At 38.1% G+C, this 20,400-nt stretch overlaps 1 protein-coding gene across 3 annotated transcripts in view; it reads right to left on the bottom strand.

Moving 5' to 3' along the window:
- Positions 1 to 20,400, bottom strand: part of RASGRP3 (RAS guanyl releasing protein 3) — a 112,539-nt gene that overhangs the window by 7,754 nt on the left and 84,385 nt on the right. For 2 of the 3 annotated variants that reach the window (XM_033176064.1, XM_033176065.1), the window contains exon 18: positions 15,961 to 17,901. The exons of the other annotated variant lie outside the window; for it this stretch is intronic. In XM_033176064.1, the coding sequence (XP_033031955.1) occupies positions 17,893 to 17,901 (9 nt within the window). In that variant the 3' untranslated portion in view covers positions 15,961 to 17,892. Of the gene's footprint in view, positions 1 to 15,960; positions 17,902 to 20,400 lie in introns of those variants that run through there. 3 annotated transcript variants of the gene reach the window in all.

A 20,400-nucleotide genomic window follows, 5' to 3' on the forward strand; every position in this document is an offset into this window, starting at 1 on the left:
TAGCTCTTTGAAGAATCGCCATACTGATTTCCACAATGGTTGAACTAATTCGCACTCCCACCAACAGTGTATAAGGGTTCCCTTTTCTCTGGAACCTTACCAGCCTTTGTTATTCCTCCCCCGCCCCTGCCCGTTCTGAAACCATAAAAGAATTGAGTTTTTTCTCTTGAACATAGATCAAGTTCTCTAGAAACAGGATATTTCAAACCACCAGTTAGTTTTGTTGTTATATTAAAGTTCTTAGGTTTTATATAGAGAGTATCTTTTGATCTTATACACATTCTTAACCTTAACTTGTAGTAAGTAATGATTTACTGGAATAGTGCATATAAGAATTTCTTGGAGAAACAAGCAAAAAATGTTAGGAGAGAATTTTTGACATATGAAGTCTTAAACTGTTATCTCTTAAAATGGATACCGTGAGACAGTACCTTTAGTTAATGTTCTGTTTCCTCGTACTACTAGGAACTAGAATAGGATGTCAATATTCTCTATGAAAACTATAAAACATGTACCACTATCATTTTTATTTCTTGCTCTATAGCCAAACTAATCAAGCATCCAACTGTGGCAGACATAGAATAGACAAATTCTTGCTGAGGCAAGACATTTGAATCATTCTATATATACTTAATTGATTTCCCAGTACCCGGATTACCTCCATCCTTAGACTTCAATATTTTTAGGTTGTGCCCATTATGTCTTTCTGGATACTTTGTCTACCTATATTACATCCTTTTGAAAATATGTTTTAAATATGTTTATATCATTTAATCATACCCCCACCTCCCACCTTAAGTAGTTTGGATAGCATTTGATCCATTTGTTTTTTAACAGAGAGGATTACCTAAATAAAATTTAGGTATTTATTTGTATTTTACCTAAATAAAAAAATGAGTTTACCTAAATAAAAAAATACATTCATCACAGAATACTTAGCATTTTATGACTTCTTATTATCCTGTTTTTCTTGTTTCTGTCTTTCCCCATTATCATGGTAATAACTAGAAATGCTTTTTTGTGTGTGTGTGGTTTCCATATTTGTATACACTAGTGTATTCCTAGGGTTCAAATCACTGATTCAAACAGGTGTGCATGTCAGTGTTTGAACTCACTTTTCCCCTTGCACAATTGTAGTTACCTGCAGATGTGTGGTTGTAAGTTGGAGTAAACATAACTGTTGGTATGAGAACTTCCACAACAAATCATCCCCTGCCCACTAAATGTAAATAAAGAGGCCGGGGGCAGAAATGATAGGGGGAAAAAAAAATGTTTCCTAGAAATCTGGGTGGGGGAGAATCTTGGGGAGAAAACGTCTCTTAAAATGATCGGTATTTGTTAAATTGAGTTATAATTTTCTCAAGAAGGAAAAAGGCCTGGCCAGGCGCGGTGACTCACGCCTGTAATCCCAGCACTTTGAGAGGCCGAGGTGGGCGGATCATCTGAGGTCAGGAGTTCAGGACCAGCCTGGCCAACATGGTGAAACTCCGTCTCTACTAAAAATACAAAACTTACAAAACTTAGCTGTGTTTAGTGGCGGGCACCTGTAATCCCAGCTACTTGGGAGGCTGGGGCAGGAGAATGGTTTGAACCCAGGAGGCGGAGGTTGCAGTGAGCCGAGATTTCACCACTGCACTCCAGCCTGGACAACAGAGGGCATCCATCTCAGAGAAAAAAACAAAAAAAACAACAAAAAAGGAAGAAAGGCCTGTAGTTCGGTTCAATAAAAATGAGTATCTGCTATATTCTAGCACTGTGCTGGGCTGAGGTAGAAAGTCCATGCCTTGAGAAATGTCTCAGCATGGACTGAATGATAGAACCAGAAACATAGGTAATTGTAGCATAAATAATAATGAAAGTTATGCGTGGGTACTACGAGAGCATGGTGTTTCCATATTGTTTATATGGGGTGGAAATTGGCAGAAATTGGAAAGATTGCAGGGGTCAGTTAATAGAGGGATCTCCATGCTGTCCTGAGTAACTTGGACCTACTTTGTGTACAGTAATATACCAGTAACACAGCATATTCAAGTTCGGCTCTGTGTAAATTATTGGCTCAAGTGTTAGGGGATAGACTCGAGGAGGGCAAAGATTGGAATCAGAAGCATGGAGCTTAAACTAATGTAGTAGATACAGTAACGGTATAGAAGGGGTGGATTTGAGAATTATGTAGGAAGCAAATATCATAGGAGTATATTAGAACAAGAAATTTAGTATGAACCTTGGTTTTTGGTTTTTTGTTTTTTTGGTTTGTGATTCAGTGGATGATGAGCTACCAATTGAAATCGAAATTGCAAGAAGGGGGAAAGGTGTGCTGGGGGAAATGATTTCAGTCTGAAACTCCAGAAAATGCTTGGAGATAGAAGTTTGGGAATGATCAACATCCACTGATTTTTGCATTGAAACATTTCATCAGAAAAATGATTCCGAATTAAACCATCCAAAAAGGGAGGAAAGGGGCAGTGGACCAAAGATGAAATCTTAAGGATTAATCAGTTAAGGGATAGATGGGGCAGGGTCACAGAGTAAGAGGGACACCTAGAGAACAGTGGCGTGCAAGCTTAGGGTTGGTACTAAGAATGCTAATTTATTTTATTACTGTTTATTGAGAGCAACATGAGTACTACTATTACCGCTCTTTTCACATGTAAAGAGTATGAAGCCAGGATAGTTGAGAAGACTTGCCCATATCCATATAGTTAGTAAGCAGGGGAGCTGGAATAAACCTCGGGCCATCTGGCTCCAGAGCTCAGTAATGCACAATTCCAGATGCTACAGAGAAATTCAACAAACTAGAGTTGAAAAATAGCCATTATGTCTTGCGGCGTTTCTGTGTTATTGTTTTTTTCTGGTGGCATTTTCAAGAGCAGTTTCAGAATAAAAATTGAGATCAGTTTTCTGGAGTTTAAGGAAAGAATGAGAAAAGAAACCATAAGTTTAGATTATAGTTGACCCTGAACAGCAGGTCCAAGAGACCAGCCTGGGCAACATGGCGAAACCCCATCTCTACTAGAAATACAAAAATTAGCCAGGTGTGTTGATGCACATCTGTAATCACAGCTCTTTGGGAGGCCGAGGCAGGAGAATCGCTTGAACCCAGGAGGGGGAGGTTGCAGTGAGCCAAGATTAGTCCACTGCACTCCAGCCTGGGTAACAGCGAGACTCCGTCTCAGAAAAATAAAAATAAAAAATAAAAACACAATAAGAAGGTAGAATGATGCCTATGATTTAGCATAGTGTTTTCCAAAATGGAATAAGGAATAGTGCATGAAGTCACTGCAAGAGATACGCTGCTAAGTCAAGTAAATGTAAGCAAGGGACTCGGTTTCTAGATCATCTTTCACGGTTACTTTTGCCCAAAACTAGCTGAGAAAACAACTTCCCAGTTTACATTTTTAATGTAAACTGTTACATATTTAAAGGCATTCTAACCCTTTAAATACTTTTGTACTGTATTTCCCTTAAGGATCAAATTGACCTGTCTGGGGATATTCTGAATTCAGACTAACTAAAACAATATAGGTTAGTTATGTGGGTTGTTTTCAATATAAGTAGAATGTTTTATGAAAACAAAATCTATTAAGATACACTAGATAAAATAAACTGATACATGACTTCTTTCACATTTAGAGATCTCTATGCAATAACCTACTTAAAACCTATGCTATCAAATCATGTCATGCAATATTTATTCCAATCACCGTCAATGCTCATTTCATCTTATAGCAAACAATAAACTTATTTAAATTTATGATGAAACATTTTGTATATAAAATTTTTTTTTTGAGACAGAGTCTCGCTTTGTCACCCAGGCTGGAGTGCAGTGGCGCCATCTCGGCTCACTGCAAGCTCCGCCTCCCGGGTTCATGCCATTCTCCTGCCTCAGCCTCCCGAGTAGCTGGGACTACAGGTGCCCGCCACCACGCCGGGTAACTGTTTGTATTTTTAGTCGAGACGGGGTTTCACCATGGTCTTGATCTCCTGACCTCGTGATCCACCCGCCTCAGCCTCCCAAAGTGCTGGGATTACAAGCTTGAGCCACCGCGCCCAGCCTTGTATATAAACTTTAAAACGATCAGGTAAACACAAGGGCTTAAAGACCACTAATTTGGTAAATGCCTTTATGTGTGTCTGAGGGATACTTCATCATAATGCACTCTCCCAGACCAGAGACGGGTTTCTCTGAATATGGTATACCAGATCAACCTTCTTTTTCAGACGATAACCTCTACCATTTTCTGTGATAGAACACCACCTTCGAAGTCATTTTAGCTACAGGAAAAATAAGAGTGATGGAAAGAGGATTGTGTTAGGAGTTTTTAAAATATTCTTGTCTCAGTTCTGCTAATAACTAGTTCTGAGTTTTTCTGTTTCATTAAGTGATTATCAAAAGGATAGGTGCACATTCTGCTGCAGTCGGTCCTCACATTTGTCGTTGTTACCTTGCCTGCAACCCTTTGTTCCTCTGTGACATAGACCCTAAGGAGGATCCATATCATTCTGTTACTATTATTATTAATATTATTCTTTAATTTTTTTTGAGATGGAATTTCATTCTTGTTGCCCAGGCTGGAGTGCACTGGTGTGACTCCGGCTCACTGCAGCCTCCGCCTCTCAGGTTCAAGTGATTCTTGTGCCTCAGTCTCCCGCGTAGCTGGGATTACAGTGCTGGGATTACAGGGGTGAGCCACCAGACCCAGCCATATTATTATTTAATTTTTAAATAGGTTATTCATAGTTCAGAATTCAAAATGAGAAAAAAAAAGTTATTCAATGAGCTCCTCTTCTCACTTTTGCCCCTCAGCCACACAGTTCGCCTCCCAAACACAATAGTTTATTAGGTATGCGGTATTGTCCTCTCTCAGAGATGTTTTAAACATATAAAGGGAATAGATATATTCATTATTTCCCTCATTTGTGTACTGATGATGACATATAATACATAATGTTTTGAAACTTGGTTGTTTTTAAAAAATTTATCTTGGAGACTTCGTATCAATTTATATAGAGTTTCTTCTTTGTTTAAAACATCTGAATGGTATTACATTGTATGGATATAACTATTTAACTAGGTCTTTATTGGTAGATTTTTGATTATTTCCAGTTATTTCTAATCCTGAACAATACCCTTGTGAAAACCCTTGTTTACTTTTAATTTCTGTTATGTCCAAGTATAGCTTGAGAGATCACAAATAAAAGCATGGATTCTGGACACAGAGTGCTGGGGTTTGAACCCTGGCTCTACTTATGAGGTGTGTGTCTCTGGGCCTGCTACTTAACTTCTCTGCTTCAGTTTCCTCATCAGTAAGAACTTTAAGATTAGTGCAGAGACTTGGTGACACGGCCTGTGTAAACTGCTTAGAACAGTGGCTGACATATGCTGTATTAGTTACTGCTGTTAGTTACTGCTATTACTACCATTGTTATTGTCATTCTCATTTTCTTTAGGATAAATTCCCGTATATGGACTAAGTCAAAAAGAAAGAACGTTTCTAATCTTTATGGATGGCCAAAATGGTCTCCATTAAGGATATACAAATTTGTATTCCCAGTGGTGATGTATGAATAGAATGTCTCTCGCACTTGTGCCAAGAAAGTATTCACATTTTTTTAGTTTGATGACTGAAACTGTTATCACAGTGTAGTTTTGTTGTTTTGTTTGTTTTGAAACAGTCTCACTCTGTCACCAGGCTGGAGTGCAGTGGCGTGATCAGGGCTCACTGCAGCCTCGACTTCCCCAGGTTCAGGTGATCCTGCTGCCTCAGCTTCCCAAGTAGCTGTGAGCCACCACGCTCGGCTAATTTTGTATTTTTGGTAGAGATGGAGTTTTGCCATCAGCCTGCTGCTCAGCCTGGTCTTGAACTCCTGGACTCAAGCCATCTGCCCACCTCGGCCTCCCAAAGTGTTAGGATTATAGGCGTGAGCCACTGCTACCAGCCCACAATGTAGTTTTAAGTTGCATTTCTTCTTTGTGAGGGATGTGATGTGGTTTTATGAATCCCTTGGATTTCTTTTGATGTGGATTGTCCATTTAATTCTTTTGCTTATTTTATTTGAAACCAGGACATTAGATTTCTTATGAATTTGTAGCTCTTTATATATTAGATAAGTTAGCTCTGTGTTAGTGATAGGATTTGAAAAGGTTTTAAAGTATTTTTTGTCTACTTTTCCCTTAACTTTTGGTATAATAAGCCAATCAGACTTTTTATGGTGCAAATTTTTGTCAATCTTCTTTCCTATGGCTTCTGGGAACTGTGTCACACTTAGAAAGGCTTCCCCTGTCCAAGATAGTAATTAAAAATAATTTTCATACTGTTCATTTCTGTGGTTCTGTTCATTTCCATTTAAATCACCCATTCATTTGGAATTATCATGGTGTACGTTTTGAGGTACAAATTCAAATTTATTTTAAGATTGCTACCCAGTTGTCTCAAATCATTCATTGAGTAATAATGTCTTTTGAAATGTTATGAGATGCCCACTTTAGCCTATATGTTTAATTACTATATTGCTGCTTCTGTTTCTGGACTTGCTATTCTCTCTATGCAGGCATCTGTAATACATTATTTTACTGGTTGAGACTTTATGTTTTAATATCTGGCAGAGCTAATTAATATTCATTACTCTTGTTCAGATATTTCCTAGCTATTTGTGTTTGGTTTTTCTCCATGCATTTTAAAATCAATTTGGTAATTCCAAAAACAAAATCTTCTTAGTGTTTTTGGAGAATCACAGTATTAAATTCAAAGGTTAACTTGAAGAGAACTGAAATCTTCATGATGATTTCTTCGTAAGAACTTGATACCTTTCCTTTCCTTTCAGTCTTCTTTTGTGTCTCTCATGAACATTTTAAAATTTTCTTCATATGGCTTGCTTGTTTCTTCAGTTTATTCCTTGATATTTTATCTATTTTTGTCACTGGTCTTTTATTTATGTTTTCTAACTGATTGCTGTCTACATTATGAAAACTGTTTGTCTATTAATTTAATGCACAGCTACCCTGTTGATCTTTCTTACTGTTTGTAGTAAGTTTTCAGTTGATTTTCTTGGGTTTCTAGGTATAGGATTATATTACAGTAACAATTTTGCTTACTTTTAAATATACATCTATTTTCTTGTTTATTTATTTGTAGTATCTAGTACCTCAAAAGCAATGTTAGATAATTGTGATGACAAGCATTGTTATCTTAGACAAGTTCTTACTATAAATGCATGCATTATTCCTTCATTAAGAATCTGGGGTGGGGCATGGTGGCTCACACCTGTAATGCCAGCACTTTGGGAGGCCAAGGCAGGCGGAGCCCAGAAGTTAAGAGACCAGCCTGGGCAACATGGCAAAACCTTGTCTCTACCAAAAAAGATACAAAAATTAGCTGGGGCATGGTAGCGGGCACCTGTAGTCTCAGTTACTCAGGAAACTGAGGTGGAAGGATCGCTTGAGCCCAGGAGACAGAGGTTGTAGTCAGCCGAGATCATGCCACTGCACTCCAGCCTGGGCAACAAAACGACACCTTGTCTGAAAAAGGAGAAAAAAATATGTAATGGATCATGATGATTTGGGGATTTAAATAGATATATTTTAATCATATTTAGAAATTTTTATTTTGACTGTTAAGAAATTTTAAATCAAAATATATGTTGTATTCTGTCAAACATTTAGCATTATGATCATATAGTTTTATTCTTTATATATTATTGGCATACTTATATTAATAAATATATGAATATTGAGCCATTCTTGAATTTCTACTAATAATTTTCATATTTTTACTGTATTTACAGCATTCTGGTTTGCCTTGATATTCAGAAATGTGATTATTCCAGTTCTCTTAATTTGGACAACTCTTACTGGGTTTTGGTATCAATGTTATATTTTCTTTTTGTTGTTGTTATTGTTGTTTTATTTTTTATTTGTTTTTTCACAAACAGTCCTATTGCAGAATATTATATTCCCTTCATTTAAAAGCTTCTAGAAGTTTTTTGTTTGTGTTTTAAAATAATGTAAGTTACACTGAAATTATCTATACTTTAAAAGTTTGATAAAAATTTTCTGAGCCCGATGATAATTTTGGACAGTAGCTCTTCAACAACTTTACTTTTTTTTTTTAATTCTTAGATCAGTTTTTGTAAATTATATTTTCCTATAATATTATTCATTTTTGGTTTTTATTTATTTTTTGCCTTGGATTTGAGAAGGTTAGCCATTTATTTGTACTCTTTCTTGTCTATGAACGTATTTAAGACTGAAACTTTTTCTCTGAGTAGTGCTGAGGCTGAATCTTGTAGTTATTCTGATCCGTATTTTCATGATCATTTGCTAGTCTTTGATTTCCTCTCTTATTCAAGAGCTCTTTGGAAGAGGTGGGTTTTATGTTGTTTTGTTTTCATTTCTGAACTTTAGCTACTTCATTTTTCTGGTTTTGCTATCAAGTTCTAATTTTGTAGCATTATAGCATAATTTCCTCTGTATTATTTCCCAGTATTGAAAGTTGATATTTATCTTGTAGCCTAATCTGTGGTCAATTTTTGTGGCTGTCTCATTGGAGAAGATGGAACAGGAGATGTATCTCTGTTTTCAAAGGACAGAGTTCAATATGTACATTTATCAATTATAGCATCATGGTTTAGAGTACAGACTCTGGAGCCAGATTGATGAGAACCAAATGTCAGATTCACTATTGTGATCTTATGCAAATTACTTCATTTCTCTGTGCCTCAGTTTCTTCATCCATAAAATGGCTAATAGCTATAATAATAGCATCTACCTCTTAGGGTGCTGAGAGGACTCAATGCATTAATATGTGCAAAATATTTTGAACAGTGTCTGGAATGAAATAAATACTATATGTGTGCTCGTTGTTATAAGTATTTAGATCTATTATAAGTATTTAGATCTACCTTTTTAATTAGTTCTAGAGCAGGAGCACTGTCCAACTGAAATGTAATACAGGCCACACATTCAATTTCAAGTTTAAAGTAGCCATGTTAAGGAAGTTTTTTAAAAGTGAAATTTTATTTAACCCATTATATCAAAACCATTATTATTACCTGTATCAATAGAAAAAATTATTAACAACATATTTACCTTCTTTGTTTTGTACTAAGTATTTGCTATCTGGCATGTTTTGTACTTACAGCACCTGTCAATTTGGACTAGCCACATTTCAACTGCTCATTAGCCACATGTAGCCAGCGGCTACCGTGTTGAATGGCACAGGTCTAAGCCTGTGTACTTCAGGCTTATTAAAATTTTGTAAATTACAAAATTTTATAATTTTGTAAATTATAAAAATATAATTTACAAAAATGGCACAGGTCTAAGCCTGTATTTTTTGTGTACTTGGTACTTGGTTATATCATGAGCTGAGTTAGATGATAATAAATATTCTATACCACTAATACATTTCTGTGTATCTTTGAATCTATTCTTTTTGTTCTATAAATGATGATGCTCTATTAATTTGGTACAAAAATATTCATAATTATATTTTGATTGTGATCTGTAGCCTTTAACATTAAAATGGGCCTACTTTTGTCTCTTTCTGTCTTTCTGTGCCTTTTTTTTTCTTTTTTGAGACAGAGTTTCGCTCTTGTTGCTCAGGCTGGAGTGCAATGGCGCAATCTCGGCTCACCGCAACCTCCACCTCCCGGGTTCAAGCGATTCTCCTGCCTCAGCCTCCCGAGTATCTGGGATTACAGGCATGCACCACCTCGCCTGGCTAATTTTGTATTTTTAGTAGAGACAGGGTTTCTCCATGTTGGTCAGGCTGGTCTCAAACTCCCGACCTCAGGTGATCCACCTGCCTTGGCCTCCCAAAGTGCTGGGATTACAGGCGTGAGCCACCGCACCGGCCTTTTTTTGTGCCTTTTGCCTTAATTTTGTGTGATACTATATTTATGATCAATGTTTTCTTTCTGCTTGTATTTGTTTGGTGTATATTTGCCCATTTAAAAAAGTTTTCTGGCCGGGCGCGGTGGCTCAAGCCTGTAATCCCAGCACTTTGGGAGGCCAAGATGGGCGGATCACGAAGTCAGGAGATTGAGAACATCCTGGCGAACACGGTGAAACCCCGTCTCTACTAAAAAATACAAAAAACTAGCCGGGCGAGGTGGCGGGCGCCTGTAGTCCCAGCTACTCGGGAGGCTGAGGCAGGAGAATGGCGTAAACCCGGGAGACGGAGCTTGCAGTGAGCCGAGATCCGGCCACTGCACTCCAGCCTGGGCGACAGAGCGAGACTCCGTCTCAAAAAATTAATAATAATAAAAAAATAAAAAAAATAAAAAAGTTTTCAACCATCTGCATCACTTTATGGCAGGTCTCTTGTGCACAACATAGAATTGGGGTTTTTTGGTGGTGATGTTATCAGTTTGAGTACCCTTTAAAAAAAATGAGATTAGCCCATTTATATTTATGTAACAGATGTTTGAACTTAGTTCTGTTATATTAAGTTCTGTTTTCTATTTTTATAACTTTTAAACATCTTTCATATAGGGTCTCTTTGCTTTGGTTTTTGCATTTACGCTAATATTTAGAAAGACTTAAAATTTTGCTGTAATGTGGACGTTTATGTAGAATTGCCTTCACCTTACACTCCTCTTTAGAAAGGATTGCAGAAAAGAAAAAAGTGATCTAAAACCTGGAAATGAGGCAGAAGATGGCTGTATGTCCTTTGGGTGTCATTCTGCAGCAGTGTCTAACAAACCTGCCTGAGAGCCATCTGACTTTCTAGAAGCAGTTCTCAAGTTCAGTACCCAACTAGCATTAGCCACGCCAGCATCACCTGGGAACTTAGAAATGCAAGTTCTCAGTCCCTGCCCTAGACCAACAGAATTAGAAACTGTGAATGAGGCCCAGCAATCTGTGCTTTAACAAACCTTCAGGTGACTCTGATGCAGGGACAGTGGTTCTCAGCCAGGAGCAATTTTGTCACCTAGGGGACATTTGGAAATGTCTGAAGACATTTTTAGTTATACAGGAAGTGCTAATGGTATCCAGAAGGCAGAGGCCAGGGATGCTGTTAAATACTCTACAGTGCAAGGGACAGCCCCCTTCCCACTTCCCAAAAAAGAATTCTCTGTCCCCAAATGTCAATAGTACAGAGATATAGGAACCTTCTTTAGGGGAATGTAATTTTGTTTCATTTACTGTTTACTGAGGATTAGGTCTCAGTTTCTAACTTCCAGAAAATCGTTAAGATGCAACAGATTTTTATCAGGTAGAGGTGTAAATTATTTCTGTCTAGTAGAGAAGATAACCTCAAAGATTATGGTTTAATTGCCTTGTAGGATATTATATTCATGTGTACTGTGTAGCAAAATACCCTAATACCTAGTAACATAAAACAATAAGCATTTATTATTACCATGATTACTGTGAAGCAGGAATTCATTAAGTAGCTTTAATCCTTGGAGAAACAGTTTTCATATGCTCTGTAGCAATTTTGTTCTCTGGTGAGTTTTCTGACATCTAACTGTCCTCTTTTTATCTTCTCATATTCCCTTGGTTTTGGTTTTACCTCTGTTTTAATTTTGAGCTTTTATTCAAAATCTGTGGGAAGTTCCTCTAGGGAAGGAACCAGGGTAGTGTTCAGGCCCGGTCAAATTTCTCTTACGATCCTAGGTTTTGAGTGTGAGTTCAGTTAGTCTTAACATCTTGCTGGGCACTGGCAACTATGGGATTTTTTGTTTTTTTCATCATAAAGACCCTCTGGCATTCTGCTGTCACAGAGGCAGATTGCTTCTAGCAAATATTGCTTGTCAGTGTGCCCTGGCTCGCCTGCTTCTCAGAACCAAACAGGCCCGGAAGCTCCTGCCACCGGCGAACATGTCCTTGATTCTTCTGTTGTAAACAAGGATTGAGGATTTGCACTTCAGAGTGTGCTCCTTCTCTCTGAGCGGGATATTTGCTGCAGCCTGGTTGTGTGTGTGTGTGTGTGTGTGTGTGTCGAGGAGGAATCTCACTCCAGGCTGGAGTACAGTGGCATGATCTTTGCTTACTTGCAACCTCCGTCTCCTGGGTTCAAGCGATTCTCCTGCCTCAGCCTCCTGAGTAGCTGGGATTTCAGGTGCGCACTGCCATGCCTAGCTAATTTTTGTATTTTTAGTAGAGATGGAGTTTCACCATGTTAACCAGGCTGGTCTTGAACTCCTGGCCTCAAGTGATCCACCTCGGCCTCCCAAAGTGCTGCAATTACATAGGTGAGCCACCACACCCGGCCTTGTGTGTGTGTTTTAAATACTTCTGAATCCTTCTCTCCCAGAGCGATGTCAGTCCTTGTCCTCCTTCCTGCAAGTCCCTGATGCTCTTGACCATCTTTCCTTTGTTAGGCCAGGATTTTAGTTCTCACCAGCTTTTTCTGAAAATTGAAATTGTTTTTTGTTTTTATTCTCATTGATGCTTTTTTAAATGATTTCCAGTAAGAAAAGGAATAATGATTTATTTTCCCCCAACTTTTTAAAAAATCACAAACCTTTATAAAAGTTTAAAAAATAGTACAATGAACATCTATGTACCCTTTACCTAGAGTCAACATTTTGGTATTTTCCCACATTTCTTTTTATCTTTCTGCACAAATAGAAACTTTTAAAAAATTTTGACCCTTTGAAAGTTGCAAATATTGATACTCTATCCCTAACTACTTCTCCTAAAAAGAGAGATTCTCCTACATAACCATAAAATTGTTACCACACTGAAGTGAGTTAACATTCATACAATAGTTCAATTAATATATACTCCTTATTTGTTTGTTTGTTTGTTTATTTTAAGACAGAGTCTCACTCTGTCACCCAGGCTGGAGTGCAGTGACATGATCTTGGCTCATTGCAGCCTGCACCTCCCTGGTTCAAGCTATTCTCCTGCCTCAGCCTCCCAAGTAGTTGGGATTACAGTCGTGTGCCACCACGCCTGGCTAATTTTTGTATTTTTTGCGGTTTTTTCAGGGGTTTCATCATGTTGACCAGGCTGGTCTCGAACTCCTGACCTCAAGTGATCCTACCTCAGCCTCCCAAAGTGCTGGGATTACAGGCATGAGGCACTGCACTTGGCCTATACTCCATATTTAAATCTTTCCAGTTGCCCCCACAAATGTCTGCTTTACTTTTTTCTTTTATTATTATTTTTAATCCAGACAGTGTCTCGCTCTGTTGCCCAGGCTGGATTGCAGTGGCACAGTCATAGCTCGTTGCAGCCTCGAACTCCTGTGTTTAAGCAGTCTTCCTGCCTCAGCCTTCCAAAGCACTGGGACTATAGGCATGAGCCACTGCTTTCTTCAATATTTGACCCAGAATCCAATCAAGGTTTGTAACATCGCATTTCACTATTGTGTTTCATTCAATCTTTTTTGATTCAAAATTGCCCTTTCCCTCCTTTATCTGTTCATGATATTTTGTTTTTGAGGTGTTCAGGCCAGTTGCCTTGTAGAATGCTCCAAGTAATTCTTCCTTTATGCTCCTGTAGATAAACTGCATGTCACTTAGATTCTGAATGGGCATGAATTCCAACATGATATGCTCGTAACATTTTTAAGACACAAGATAATCATTTTTGTTTGAGGTCTGAGTGCTCTCTGGACTTAGGCCAGCACGTTTTGGATGCAGCCAGGAGGAAGCCATTTCCTGATGAAGGCTTAAAATGCCCAGTAGTTTCCTATACTTACCCAGCTTCAATAGTTGTAAAATACATTCCAGTTATCAAGTAGATGCTTTTTATTTTAAAAAGTAGCATTTGTTTTCCTCCTGTCTCCCTGTAGTAAACTAATAAATTCTTTTAAGAGCCAGCCTTTTAAATATATTTGTGTTTTATCCCATTTACATATACCCAGTATATGGATTTTTCTCTAACTTCATTGATATTTTACCCATTTGGTTTCTTAATCTTGCTGGTCTATTTTCAAACAGGACAAGACTAGTCAGTATTACAATCAAACCAGAACTAATCCTACACACACATAGTGCCAGAAATAAGAAAATCTCTTTTGACTATTTTCATTAATACTTCTGTTTAAATCTTTTTTTTAAGACAGAGTCTTGCTCTTTCGCCCAGACTGGAGTGCAGTGGCACCATCTCTGCTCAGCTCACGGCAAGTCCTGCCTCCCAGGTTCATGCCATTCTCCTGCCTCAGCCTCTCAAATAGCTGGGACTACAGGTGTGTACCACCACATTTGGCTAATTTTTTTTTTTTTTTTTTTAGTATTTTTAGTAGAGACGGGGTTTCACCATGTTAACCAGGATGGTTTTGATCTCCTGACCTTATGATCCACTCACCTCAGCCACCTAAAGTTCTGAGATTATAGGCGTGAGCCACCATAAATCTTTTTTTTAACAGAAAATTTAGTTAAATATTGGGTTTAGAGCCTCCAAATACACAGCCATATAATATACAGAAAATCTGGGCTCTGGGCTCTAAAAACAATTTTAGAGAAGAATCCTGCTTAATTGCAAAATAATAACAACATAAGGTCTTTACAAATACTTTTACATATATTATCTGACCTGATCTTTACCAAAACTCTATGAGGTAGTTGAAGAGGGTGGTGAAATCTCTCTTTTTCAAATGAAGAAATTGAGGCTCAAATAGATGTACCTGACTTGCCCAGGATTCCATGACTATAAGCAGCCAAGATGAGATTTCAATCTGGTTGGGAAATGCGTGCTAAAGGTACACTTTTGTGGTGCGGTTTCACTGAATTGATTTCCTCAGTCATTCTAGAGCTTTATATATTTTGGCAAAATTAAGATATTTATCTTAGGAATAATTAAGCTTCCTACCATCAATAACAGTTTGACATTCTCTTCTGTAGAAGTCCTGCCTTCATTTTTAAATTGCAAACTCCTCTGTCCATTGTACAGACTTACCATGAAAATCTGGGAACATTATTGCTTCAGAGGATATCCACTCAACATAAGGGTTCAAATAACCAATCATGGCTTCTCTGGTTTAGGCAGATCTGAGAAAGCATCCGTCAATTCGTAGATGCTCCAATGAAGATGCAATTAAAACATTTAATAAATCCTGCCCTCATACCTCATTTTCATTGTTAAGAGTTTGCTTTTGTTTTTTCTTTCAATTTTCTGGGTGACAGTGATCATCAAACGTACAAAATTAAGGTCTGGAGGAGTCAATTGTGATTGTTCTTTTTGCCCCATCATGGATTTGCCTATTTTGTTTATTTTACTGATTATGGGAAATTGATAGATTGAAAACATCAGAGTCATTGGTTGTCAGTAAATGATATAATCAAAATTATAAGGCAGTTTTGTCATAGACTTAAATTATTCTTCAGCAAAGTAATAATAGGTAGGGGTGTGTGTGTGTGTGTGTGTGCACGCATGCGTGTATACAGTAAGTCCTCACTTAACATGGTCTGTAGGTTCTTGGGAACAGCAACTTTTTTTTTTTTTTTTTTTTTTTGAGACGGAGTTTCGCTCTGCCACCCAGGCTGGAGTGCAGTGGCTGGATCTCAGCTCACTGCAAGCTCCGCCTCCTGGGTTTATGCCATTCTCCTGCCTCAGCCTCCCAAGCAGCTGGGACTACAGGCGCCCGCCACGTCGCCCGGCTAGTTTTTTGTATTTTTTAGTAGAGACGGGTTTCATCATGTTAGCCAGGATGGTCTCGATCTCCTGACCTCGTGATCCGCCCGTCTCGGCCTCCCAAAGTGCTGGGATTACAGGCTTGAGCCACCGCGCCCGGCCAGGAACAGCAACTTTAAGTCAAATGAAGTGTTCAAACTGGTCCTCCACAAGGTGATTTCATTCAATTTCCTTTCATTACAACGTTGATGAGGAAAAAAGTTGGTCTTGTTATAGTTGTTTCAAGACCAACTTCAAGTTGTTAAAGTAGCAGTTTCCAAGAATCTATGGACAAATGAGGACTTACTGTGTATATACACACACAATATATAGGCACATATGTAATTTATATATGTATATACACAGTTATTTGTTCTTATTTTTTACTCAAGTTACATTTAATATCTTTATCATAGGAAGGCTGACAATATAAAACTTCCTATGTATGAAAACTCAAAAATAACCAAAGTGGCAAGTGAATAATTCCTTTGAGAAGCAAAAGAACAGTACAATGTTTATTAACACGTTTCTTCCTGAATTTTCTTCCATTTTTTTAAACACACAAAAAAGCTTTCCTGTACTTAGATTGCTGTTTTCTGTTTTTAATGTTGTTAACATGCATATCATTGCATTTATGGGTAGTAGCAGATAGTGTAATATACATGAAACCAACATCTAGGGATGACTGCCTTCTGAATGCTTACAGGTGGCGTGTTCTCTTATTATCCAGCTTAATCACAGCTCCCTCAACTGATCACTTCATCTGCAGTATTTCCAATCTGTAAATCTGGTTGGCACAAGTTGGTTTTAGCATATTTGGAACCATATTTTAAATCACTGGAACCACTTTGCCTTAATGCCCATGGGCTGTCAGCTCCCAAGGGCCAAGACCAAGTTTTTCTTAACTTTGTGCATATAGCATGGGACCTGGCCAGAACAGGTACTCAACAATTTTGCTGAGCAGAACTGTCCTCAGTGGAGAAAAGAAAGGAGAAAGGCTTTACTGAAGACTGCCCCAAATACAAACAAACAAATTCTATTTTAAATGGAATATATACACTTTAGCCCCCAAATGCAGACCAGTGCACCTCTGTGGCATAGTTTCCGACTAGTCACCTGGTAACAGATCATTCCTGTCATTCACAACCTCAGTCCCATCTCTGTTTCTCAGTATCTTGAATCAAGTTCTCTCTCCTCTAATCATGGAAGAAATAGAACCATAACTAGTTATTTTGGGTAAATGGGAGCTACTTAAAAGATTGATATTTTAAAAGCTTAAATGAAATGTTAATCAAATATGATTTGTGATTATTTTCTTTCTATGAATATTCTTTAATTGTGGAAGGCCGTTTCTTAGGAAGAGAACAAGGGTTCTCTTTTACAACCGAAAGTTTGTTTTTTGTTTCTTTGTTTTTTCATGAAATTCTTGAGTTTTAAAAAATTGATGGTTGTTTTGCATATCACCTAGTAGCTGATTCAATGGTTTGTTTTTCTGCTAAATGTTAACCTTCAAAACTTGAATTTATTTCTTAATTGCTATTTCTACTTCAGGAATCTTAAGAAAGATGGCTTAACGCAGTCAGAAGGGACAAGCATGATTTTCTTCCATGGCTATTGTAAGTATTAGGAGAGTTTTCACGACCATGCCATAGCTTCCTAGTGATGCAGAATTGGTAAGACTTGTGTGATATATACATGTGTGACTTGTTACATATCATAGCAACTGTATGGTAGGAACAATGTAAATAGCTTCTCATTGCAGTTGACCATCATTAGAAGAATCACTGCATTCCAGTGTCTGAAGAGCTTCCTTGTCCTCAGGAAAATGTTAAGTCCTGGTCCCATCCAAAAGGCACACCAAAAACAAACAAACAAACAAAAAACCTCTAAATCATCTCCTTGTTACCTTTGTTAACTGTTCCCCGCCACAGCACACACAAAAGTTTACAAAAGTATTGAAAGGATATTCTCACAAAAAAAGCGAAGTCTGAGTTTACAGAATGAGTATCAAGTACATGCAAAAAAGCTTTCGTTTCACCCGTATATAAATGGCTCTAGAGAAAGATACATGAAAAAAATTCTGACTACATAACACAGTCTTTGTGGCACTTAACTAGGGTTAGGGGAGCAGGAAATAAATAGTTCATAGTTAGGGTCAATTCTCTGTCCCATAGTCCAAACATGGAGATCCCACAGTGTCCCAAGGCAGTAAACATCCAGGTATCTTTCCAGATAACTTCCTGAGAGTCAGAGCTTTCTTCAGAGTTTCTCATCTTGCCCTTCCGAAAGCCAACATTATTGCCTTCAGTTTCCGCAGCCTGAAGTCAGCCATCCTGAAACACAAATTGGAACCTATTGCATGGCTGGATCTCATGTAACAAAGTAAGAATGTTCCTAGAAAGCAGTTTTTCAGATGAATTTGAGGAAATATCTGAAATGATCAGTACCTCATAGTCTCAGGATTTAGTGGGAATTAGAAGATCACATAGGTAGCCGGGTGCAGTGGCTCACACCTATAATCCCAGCACTTTGGGAGGCTAAGGTGGGAGGATCACTTGAGACCAGGCGTTCAAGACCAGCCTGGTAAATATAGCAAGACCCCATCTCTACAAAAAATAAATAAAAACCAGCCGGGTGTGGGGGCACATGCCTGCTGGCCCAGCTACTTAGGAGGCTGAGATGGGAGGATCCTTTGAGCCCAGGAGTTCAAGGCTGTGGTGAGCTATGACTGCACCACTGCAGTCCTGCCTAAGGGACAGTGAGAGCTTGTCTCAGGAAAAAAAAAAAAAAGAGAGAGCGATCACGTAGTTCACCCAGCACATGAACTCTGGAAGACTCCTATATGGAGTCCAACTAGGATGTTGACCTTTAAGGGTATACCACAAATCATTAGTCCCTCAAAATGATTCTTGTTAAAAGGTTTCCCTCTTAGAAATCCACAGTGTAAATTTGTGCATAAGGGCACTGAGAAAACCTGTCAATCTACATATGTATATGTACATATGTATGACTATATATGTATATAACATATATTCACAAACATATTCCATTCTATTTAGTCAGCATTTCCCAACGCTTTTATGATAAATATTTGTTGACTAAATTTAATTTAGTAGAAGATAAAGGAATATAAAAGAAGTTTAAAGGAAATACATGTATTCTTACTGCCAAGAGAGTAATCTTGACCTGTTCTGACATGCAGGGGCTCTGTGGTCATTGGTGAGATGAGGTACACTGCCACAAAAAATGTTCATACCCTTATATTTTAAAATGAGTATAAATCCTGGAACTCTGTTGGAGGAAATACACGGATTACAAACACAAGTACCTTTTCTGCGTTCTACAGTTTTTAACTACAGGACTCACAAACATCATCTGATACTAAATAATAAATGTGTAGGTCAGTGCTCCTAATGCCATTTATTGGTCTCGCCTGGCAGAAAAAAAAATCTTAAATTTAAAAACTCCTTTGTCTACATATTCAACCCCTGGGTATAATTTTGTCATTTTTTTTTTCCTTCTTGCTTATTCCCTAAACAGGGCAAACATCTCATTTGTTACTGATTTCAATGGGATTGAGACTATATACCATACATATGCATTTCATGTAAGAGCATACTTCATTAATTAGCACAGATGAAATTAAATACTTGGGGTCAGTGAATCATCCCTGTGCTTTAAGAGAGAAAAACATGGCCGGGTGCAATGGCTCACATCTGTAATCCCAGCACTTTGGGAGGACGAGGCAGGTAGAATACCTGAGGTCAGGAGTTCGAGACCAGCCTGGCCAATGTGGTGAAACCCTGTCTCTACTGAAAAAACAAAAACTAGCGGGGCGAGAGTGCGCCACTGTACTCTAGCCTGGGTGAAAGAGTGAGACTCTGTCAAAAAAAAAAAAAAAAAAAAAGAGATAAGAACACAGAAAGGATAAGAGAGCATTTGAATATAAAAGTTCAATTTCCAGAAAACAAATTTAAATTTTTTTAAAAACCCAGATACTTGTTTATATTTCCTTATAGAGATTAATGATCAGGAAATCTTACCTATGTGATTGTCTTACACCCAATAGGCTGTGAACTTCTCCTAACTCAGAAGCACAGTTTAAGTAACTTGAACTGTTAGAGGCCAATAGTAGTGAGCTCACGGCCAATTTCACTATTTGTTTAACAAAAGCAGGTTCTCCTCTGAATTCAAAGATGCCCATGAGGTGGGTGCCATCCTGAGCACTCTGGTAGGCGTCCTGCCATCAACCTGGAGAAGCTCTTTTTCTGAGATTCCAGGGGCAGCTACAGCACCCATGGAAATAGCCTCTGCAGGCTGAGTTGGTGTATGGGGTGACTAGACGGAATCCAGAAAATCTTCTTGCATGATGATTCTTTGCTTTTTTGGATCACATACCCGCATGAGAATCTGTTTAATGCATGGACTCCTCTTCCCAGAAGTGAGCATATGTTCATGTATAATTTCACATAAAGTATAAAGTGCTGTCATGAACCCCCTGAAGTCATTAAATAGACGTCAGGTTAAGAGCTGTTGGCACCAAATCATGATCTTTCTCTTATTCCCGTTTATATTCCCAGCTTGAACTGTGCTAGGCCAGTAAAAGAAGTGGGGGGATAGGACTGATACAGTTGCCAAGATGATCAGTGGGGGAAATGTTAAAAATAAAGTGGGTGTTGCAAATCTATAGAGACAGAAAATAAATTAGTTGGCTGCCTAGGGCTGGGGTGAGGTGGGGGAGAGTGACTACTCATGGGTATAGGATTTCTTTTTGGAATAATGAAAATGTTCTAAAATTAGATTGTAGTGATGGTTGCATAACTTTGTGAGTA

This window comes from Trachypithecus francoisi, unplaced genomic scaffold, assembly GCF_009764315.1.
Source record: "Trachypithecus francoisi isolate TF-2019V2 unplaced genomic scaffold, Tfra_2.0 Lachesis_group17, whole genome shotgun sequence".
Classification (NCBI taxonomy): domain Eukaryota; kingdom Metazoa; phylum Chordata; class Mammalia; order Primates; family Cercopithecidae; genus Trachypithecus; species Trachypithecus francoisi.